The sequence below is a fragment of the Agelaius phoeniceus genome, chromosome 6 (genome assembly GCF_051311805.1).
Source record: "Agelaius phoeniceus isolate bAgePho1 chromosome 6, bAgePho1.hap1, whole genome shotgun sequence".
NCBI classification, from domain to species: Eukaryota; Metazoa; Chordata; class Aves; order Passeriformes; family Icteridae; genus Agelaius; species Agelaius phoeniceus.
The window spans coordinates 9,380,901-9,389,478 of record NC_135270.1 but is presented as its reverse complement, the minus strand read 5'-3'; the positions used below and the strand labels follow the sequence as shown (position 1 = coordinate 9,389,478).

At 48.3% G+C, this 8,578-nt stretch overlaps 1 protein-coding gene across 3 annotated transcripts; it reads left to right on the top strand.

Moving 5' to 3' along the window:
• Positions 1-638: 638 nt before the first annotated feature.
• On the top strand, positions 639-8,159 carry LMO2 (LIM domain only 2). 3 transcript variants are annotated; one of them, XM_054634115.2, is made up of 4 exons: positions 639-657; positions 1,382-1,559; positions 4,172-4,387; positions 7,206-8,159. In XM_054634115.2, the coding sequence occupies exons 1-4, from the start codon at positions 654-656 to the stop codon at positions 7,423-7,425; spliced, it is 618 nt and encodes a 205-aa protein (XP_054490090.1). In that variant the 5' UTR covers positions 639-653; the 3' UTR covers positions 7,426-8,159. The 3 variants fall into 3 exon arrangements, with proteins under 3 accessions (XP_054490090.1, XP_077035723.1, XP_054490091.1); XM_077179608.1 differs by lacking the exon at positions 639-657 and adding an exon at positions 921-972; XM_054634116.2 differs by lacking the exon at positions 639-657 and adding an exon at positions 1,043-1,280.
• The last annotated feature ends 419 nt before the right edge of the window (positions 8,160-8,578 follow it).

Below are 8,578 nucleotides of genomic sequence, written 5' to 3'. Positions count from 1 at the left end.
TCTTTGGATCGGGCTCATTAATGTATTGCAGATATTATATCCCCAGCTGCCAAAAAGCTGAAAAAAAAGGAGAATGTAGTCATAAAAATAGACATCAAATACATTTCTCTTTTGGGAATTAATATAGAAGCGAAATATTGCTGCTACTACTACTCCCTGGGACTTTATTACAGATATTTCTTTACTGTTTTTAAAGGAATTAACAGGGCAAGCTGTTCGTCCCGTCCAGAACTCTGCCTCCAGCAAGGGCCAGCGTCAAATGCCACAGAGCCTGGCAAAGGCTCGGATTGCTGCAATAGTTTTCACTCCGGCGCTGTAAATCAGTCCTTTCCGGGATGTGCTGTGCTGATGGAGAGGAGGAAGGGTGGGAGGGAAAATAGACATGTTCAGGCAAGACTTTCCCCGTCTTTGGCATCTCTTGGATTAATTACGGATCGATACTTGGTACTCGTCGGCTTTTACAGCTCATTAGCATCACGCCGTGCCAGGGCGTAAATTTGTTACAGGGCTTGCCAAGAATCCGGGGGTGCCTGGAAGCAAATGTTCACTCGGGGCTATAAATGAGGCACAACTGAGCTGACCGGTTTGAACTCTGGGCGGACAAATAATGCTCGGGATCTTTACCTGTGGCTCTCCGAGTGCCGCACAAACCCATGGGTGCGTGTGGGCATGTGCATGTTGGTGTCAGAGAGGGAGAGGGCGAGGAGAGGGATGGTGAGTGCCGCTCTCTGTGCGGCTGAGAAGGCGGCACAATCCGGAACCAGGCGCTTATTCTTTTCCAGCTCTTGGGATCATTCTCAGGTCGCCCACCTGCCTGCGCACACAGACAGCGTTAGTAGGGGAATAATAATAATAACGTGAGAACGCCTCGGCAGCTCCCAGCCCTGGCTCTGGGGAGCCCCGCTCTGTCTCTTTAAGGAACCCAGCGAGTCGTGATGCTGCTGTTTGTATTGCCGAATCCCCAGGAGTGCAGTTAAGAAACGGGCAGCTGTCTCTTTAAGTGTGATTTCCTTCTATTGTATTTGAATCGTGATCAGGAAAAAGGAAATGAAACCAGAGAGCCGGGGCTGAGCCACGGAGTAATAATAATCCCGGGGATGCGGCTGCCGCCGCTCTCGGCGCTGCCGCCCGGGCGCGGAGCGAGTGCGGAGCTGCCCGCGCGGAGCCGCTGAGCGCCGGGCGCGGAGGAGCCGCGGTGGCGGCCGCGGCCGCCGCCCCCCGCCCGCCGCGGGAGCGGCCCCGCCGTGCGGGGCGCGGGGGGAGCGCGGCGGGGATGGGAGGTCAGCGGGGCCGGGGGGGGCCGTGCGGGGCCGGGGGGGGCCGTGCGGGGCCGGAGCGCAGCCCCAGCCCCTGTGTGTGTCTCTGTGTCTCGGTGCTGCAGGAGGAAATCCTGTGAATGTCATCGCGGGGCGGCGGGGCAGCGCGGCTGGCGACAAGGCTCCGCGAGCAGACAGCCTCTGCGGGGGCGGCGGGGGCAGAGCCCACCACCGGCACGCCACAAAGGAACCGGCCCTGCCAATGTCATCGGCCATCGAGAGGAAAAGCCTCGATCCTTCCGAGTAAGTGCGCGCTTTTTCTGCCCGGTCCCCCGCTCGCCATCGTCCCCGCTCGCCTCCCGGTGCCGCCCGTCCTCCCCGACGGAGCCGCCGCCGGCATTGTGTGCCCGGCAGCCCCGGAGGGCTTCGGCGGCAGCCCCCGCAGCTCCGACCCCCCTTCCCCGGCCCGGACACCGGGCTGCCCCGGCCCCGCGGGGCTGGCGGTGTGCGGGAGCTTGGGGAGAGCCCCCCGAGTTGTGGGAAGGAGCAGCCGGAGCAGAGAGGCGCAATTCCCCCCGGGCAAGGCATCTCCCACTCGCTCATCCCAGCGCGGGGTGGTGGGGATGCTCGGCGAGAGAGACAGCATCCCGCTTCCCAAGCTTCCAGGTTTTCCATCCCAAGGGACCCTCTCGGCCCCGTCCCCGATCTGCCCGACTCGCTGCAGCCCATCAGTGAAAGGTCAGGGCTGTTAGCTGCGGGTGCCCAACTTCCACGTTTTCGTAATGCAACTTCCAAAAGCTCGTAGAAAGCTTTGGTGGGGGCTGGGTGTTCTGCTAAGAGCATGTAGACAGACTTGATGGACGGGATGTAGGAGATGAGAATTTCCCTCCCTGGGCTTCCCACTCAGGGAAGGGACCGGCTTCCGTGCCCAGATCCAGGCTTTCTCCCGGGCTGTGCTCCCGCTGTCCCATCCCTGCTGCACACCCAGGGATGGTAACCCAGCACAGACCCAGGGCCACTTCAGCCCTGAACGTGCTAATTAACTGCACTTAGGCTTGTCAGCGATCGCGGTAAAAGAGAAGAAAAAAAGAAATAAATTATAAAATCTCCGTTTCCAGATAACGCTTAAAACATCTCTCTCAGTAAATTGAGTCATTCGTGGTTTGTTTCCTGTCAGATACTAAAAATGCCATCGCTTGGAGCCCGGAACGAGCACATGGGAACTGCTGCTTTTGGGGGTTAAATCACTTCATTCCATGATGTTTTACATGTTACATTTTCCTTTATGCTGGTTTTTTTTTTTATTTTTTTTTTAAGAAACGCTAATCCCAGCTCCTAATGATGTCCAGCTTTCATCTACAAAGTTTTTTTTTAATCTTTATTTATTTACCTGCCTTGTGTTCTGGTGGCTTAAGTGCTGGCTTAGGAATCGGTGGACATCAAAAGCCTAATTCGTTAACCAGGAATGCTGCTCTGCATAAACATCCGTTGGGCTGTTCCCGAGCTCAGGGCTCTCAGAGAAACCTGGCTTGGGATTCCCAAACACCCCTCAGATGAAACATTTTGGGGTACACCCCAAAGTTTCAAAAAATAGATAATGAAGGATAATGATGAGAGCTTCCTTCTACTGGAAGGCTCTCAGAAGTTGTCAGCATGGAGCCCATGTGTTAGGAAAGTGAGCATGCGGCCCAAAAGGAAAAATTTGGAAAAAGCAGGGCCTAATCATGTGTTCCCCATGATTTTAATGAAAACTCACAGGATGGTGAGCTGGCAGGAGAGGCATAAGTTATGACATAGCTTGCAGGGCACAGCAGTTTAAACTTAGAAGGGAGAAACCAGAGCAGAATAGAACCAGATAATATCTCAGGGCTCAGCTTGCCTAAATAAAAACTGCAGGATCCCTTTCTCAGCCCAGAAGTTTTTGACCAGAGGTCATTCCTCCCTGCTGAAGAAAGTAATTTTTGCCCAGAAAACTGCTGATCCAGTAAATAAGCAGGAGTAATACAATTTTTTTCCTGTTGCCTGCTGGAAACTGGGAGCAGGGCTTCTTCATCAGTGTAGGTCTCCTCTGCCCCCAGCAGCCCAGGGGAGGACAGACCAATGACAGTAGCAAATTGCTCGGGGACTCTGTGCTGGAGCACTAATCCAATAAAATGAAAAAATTTGGGGTCCACTCTACTAGCCACAGGTTTGAAATTAAGCAAGTGCTTAAGGGATAGATCCAGTAGATTTTTTATTTGCTTCTCTGGTGTTTAGGTGAATCCCAGAACATTACAAAACTGAGTTCAGGCACTGTTTTCTTTTAATTTTTTTTCTCTTTTTTTTTTTAAGTTGTGAAATTACCCCAAAAGACACAGAAATACTTAGAAGAAAATTCTCACTTCTTTTACCAGAATTATCCTAGCTCTCCAAGCTTTTTAGGAAAAGGAACAAAATAGGTGCATAAAGAGTCAGTGCTAATATCACAATAAAGATTTGTGCCTCCTTTCACTCTTGGATGTGTAAATCCCAGATAATTGAGGTATGTTGGCATAAACCCATCCCAGGGGATTCATGTCCTTGGCTAAGAGAAAAAAGAAGTCCTGCAGCAACATGAGGTAAAATCCTGGCTTTATTAAAATCAGCAGCGAGACTTAAACCAGTTGGGCAACAGAATCAGCTGTTGTGTTTATCCATTTTGTGCTGTTCTGACAAGTGACACTGTCAAACTTAGCCTCCAAATTTCCATTTCCCAACAGAAAGTGTAAAATCCCTTGGGTGCCTTTCTTAGTCCTGCTGAAAACGAGCAATAACGAGGACACCACCCTCCCTGTCCTAACCGGTCTGAGCTTGGGACCCATTTTGCTTGTCCCCCTTCTCGTGTGGACGCTCTCGGAGTGGGTTTCCCTCGTCCAAGGTTTGTCTCACCCCCTCAGGGAGCCGGTGGATGAGGTGCTGCAGATTCCCCCGTCGCTGCTGACATGTGGGGGTTGCCAGCAGAACATCGGGGACCGCTATTTCCTGAAGGCCATCGACCAGTACTGGCACGAGGACTGCCTCAGCTGCGACCTGTGCGGCTGCCGGCTCGGCGAGGTGGGCAGGCGTCTCTACTACAAGCTGGGCAGGAAGCTCTGCAGGAGGGACTATCTCAGGTAGGCATCCCACTCCTCACACCCTTCCTGCCTCCTTCCCATTTTACTGAGTGCAGCTGGGATTGAGGAATTCCTTTGGAATGGATCTCAAAGCCTGGCAGAGTCTGCGAGCTCAGGTTTGCAGTATGGGCTCCTGTCCTAGAATCCCCGGAACATCTGGGCTGGAAAGGGACATTACAGCTCCTCTCCTTTCAGCCCCTGCCACAGGCAGAGACACCTTCCACTAGGACAGGCTGCTCCAATTCCCCTCCAAGCTGGCCTTCCAGGGATGGGGCATCCACAGCTTCTCTGGGCACCCTTGTGCCAGGGCCTCACCTCAGCGAAGAATTCCTTCCCAATACTCGAACTAAACACACCCTCTGGCACTTTAAAGCCATTCCCTCTTGTCCCATTCCTCCATCCCTTGTCCAAAGTCTGTCTCCAACTCTCCTGGAACCCCTTAAAGCACTGGAAGAGGCTCTAAGGTCTCCCCAGAGCCTTCTCCAGAGTGCACAGCCCCAACTCCCTCAGCCTGTCCTTGTATTTTTGGGATTCATATGCAGATACTTTTAGTATTGCTGGGATTCTTCAGTAAGTTATAGATAAAGCTAGAGATTACCTGTGTTGCTTAGATAAACAACACAGAGTTGTTTATAGATCAATCTTTTAAAGTTTGGGGGGAAAAAAGGCATTTTTAATGGAAGTGAAAACAGTGCTACACATTGTGGACGAACCAGAATTATTTGATAAATGAAGAATACAGAAAGAACTCCCAGGACTAGGAGTTGTTGGCATCTGTCATTCTGCACAGACCTAACCCCACAGGTGAAGGGTCAGTGTGGCATTCTGGCAAGCAGAAATTGGGAAAAGGGGCTGAATTCCAGCAATCTCCCACTAAGCTGGCAATGAACTGGTTACCCTGAATGGTTTTAAGGAGTTTTCTGCTTCTCCCAGAATTGCCTTGGAGCTTAAAGGTGTTTAAACCCAGGTAAGAGATGAAAGATCATTTGGGGTTTTGGCATTCTTAAGCCCAGTGGTGAACAAGCAAGAATTTGCACATTTTGCAGAATCAAATCCTACAAATACACTTGTTATGGGTGTTTTCATCAATAACTCTCTGCCTGCCTGCTTTGCCCAAATTTGTAAGTAAAGGATTAATTGGAGACTAAGATATTTCACAAAAAAATTGATAACAAAGGATCTTTACATTCTTGATTAAAATGTATTGATCTTTGCTGTGCTGGTTGTGTTCCATTTCTTCTAATGGATCCCTAATGTGTCAGGAGGTTTGTGGAACAGAATAATGATATTTGGTATTTTTCCAGCTTTTTTACTGAAGGCTAATTTACCTGCCAATAAAAATGAAACCAAAATCTCAGTGGACTTCCTAATTATGCTGTCCCTGGGCTTTGCTGATGGAATTTTGCTGAGCAGAAATTAAGGACTGAGTTCTGCTAATGGGACCACTTGTAAATCCAGCAGTGATCCAGTGTTAATTACACTTCCCAGATACTTTTCATCTTAAAATGGAAGCAACAGGAAATATGGCAATACAATTAATGCGTTTTCTTGCAGTGCAATCCAACATTTTTATTTATTTAATAATGCAATAGATATCTTCCCTCATTAATGAAAAAATTGGCAACCTTTTTGTAACCTTAGTGTAACTTTCACTGGGCAGAAGTAAACACTGACATCTCCTGGTAGACAAAAGGAATTATATTCTTTTTCCTTAAATGTCTCTTAATTTACCAGACATCCTTTTTCCAGTTCAGAAGATGATTTAAATCAGGCACAACACATGCAGGAGATGTGTAGGAGGTGGAAAAACTCTTTCCAGAATCAGTGTGAAAGTTTGGAAGTCAAACTCAATGAATACATCACCTGTAGCACTCGTCCCTTTCCAAAATAAAAAAATCAGTATATTCATGCTTCTTTATTACTGATTTGACTTAATAAATGCTGCAGGGCATTCTTTAGAGTCTCCTTTTTATAGACAATGTCACGAGGACCTCAGCAGGGTTTCTCCACGTGGATTAAAGAGCAGTCCACAGTGTAAAATTTTCTCATAGGTATCTAGGAGGTGTTAGAATGTGTCCTTCTGAAACCCATCAGGAGTGACTTCATGGATCAGGAGTGCCTTCATGGATATAGAAATGCTTGAAAGAATTTCCAGTGTGGAGGCACAGACAAAAGGCAGGAGAGCCTTAGACCATGGCTTATCCCAACTCCTTGGTGCAAATTACAGAGCAACTGTTTAGGAAAGGCAAAAATTATTAGCAAAAGGTAATTTCTGTTGATCACAGAAGTGGAAGTGTTAATATGGCACAACTTCATGCAGTGCTCTGGGCAACCTTTGCTCCTCCAATTCAGGATAAAATCATTGATCAGAGAAACCAATTATATTGATATATTTCAGTAGATTTAGTTTGGATATTATGGAAGAAATACTTCCCTGGGAGGGTGGGGAGTCCCTGGCACAAGTTGCTCAGAGAATCTGTGGCCGCCCCATCCCTGGAAATGTCCAAGGCCAGGTTGGATGGAGCTTGGAGCAACCTGTGCTAGTGGAAGGTGTCCCTGCCCATGGCCGGGGGTGGCACAGGATGGACTTTAAATTTCTTTCCAACCCAACCCATTCTGTGATTTTATCCAAGCTGAAAACCTTGGATTTTCTGTTTCAATTTTTGGTGTTGTAAAGTTTCCAGCTCTTCTGGGCAGCTTCCCACATGACCTCTCTCTAAGTCAGCACTTGTCCTAATGGACCAGGGCTGTTTGCTCTGTTTTTGGTTGGGTTTTGCCCAGCCAAGGAGCCGTGCTGACCTCTGCGCTGTCGCTGCAGGCTCTTTGGGCAGGACGGGCTGTGCGCCTCCTGTGAGAAGCGGATTCGCGCCTACGAGATGACCATGCGGGTGAAGGACAAGGTCTATCACCTCGAGTGCTTCAAGTGTGCCGCCTGCCAGAAGCACTTCTGCGTGGGGGACAGGTACCTGCTCATCAACTCGGACATCGTCTGCGAGCAGGACATCTACGAGTGGACTAAGATCAACGGCATGATCTAGCACGGACGCGCCTGGCGCTCTGGGACAGACACCTCCCGGGCCCAGCTGCAGCCAGGAGATCACCCCTTGGGCTGTGGGCTTTGGAACGGGGGGGAAATGCCACGCGGTCAGCCCTCGGCAGGCAGTGCTACCTAGAATGTAAACTACACCCAGGTGAAGGAGGGAGAGCAAAGCAATAGTAGCTAGACTGACTTGTGTTCACAGCACGGACAGTAACTGACATCAGCTGGCAGCTGGGAACAGACACAGCACCACAACCCATCCTCCCAACTGGAGCAGAGTAGGGACTTCTGTAAAGAGATGTAATGACGTTGTCACCTGCAGACTAGGATTGTGCAATTCAGTTTTCTTTCTGTCTTGTTTTCATTGCTGAGTTTAGATGACAAGCTCCCACAGTAGGCGTGACGAGGAATACTGGAAGGAAAGAGCCATCCCTCATGTGGTCATTCCATATGGCCTTACACTTTGGGTGGGAGTTATTTTTGCATGGATTTTTTCTTTTTCCTTTGAGAATGAACAGTGCATCCTCTAGTCCCAGACTCTTCTTTTAAAAAACCCTGCTGAATAGTTGCTTTCGGGCACTGCTGTCTCAAGATGAGATGTTCCCCAGATCATTTCTATACAAATATAAATCTAAAGAGTTGTTCAACTATTTTATTAACTTAGATTATATCAATAAAATATTTGTTGTGTGTAGTAAGACTCTGCAGCTTTAATAAAAATAATGAAAGATTTGAGTGTTGTTCTTTCTTTTTTCTTTCTTTTTTTTTTTTTAATTGTGCTGGATTTTTTTTTTTTTTTGTTTGTTTGTATTCTTAATTTTATTTTTTGGTAGCAGGGTTTCTACTCTTTGTCTACAGCTGGATCCACTTCAGGTTTTGTTTCAAAGCACAAATGTGAGAACACCGAGGGTTCAGTAAATCTTGTGCTCTTCATGCTAAGAAATAAAAGAAATCAGTGTTGTGTGACACCAAGGCTCTTTGGTGTTTATGAGGATGTTATGAGGCTGGTTCTGGGTGTTTTGCAACAGATTGCATCTATCTGATCTTGGAAATCATGTAAAATTTGGGTCCTTTAGAAAGGTAGCTCATCCTGATTTTGCTCTGGATTAGGGAATCCAAGATAATATCATGAGAGCCAATAAACCTATTTA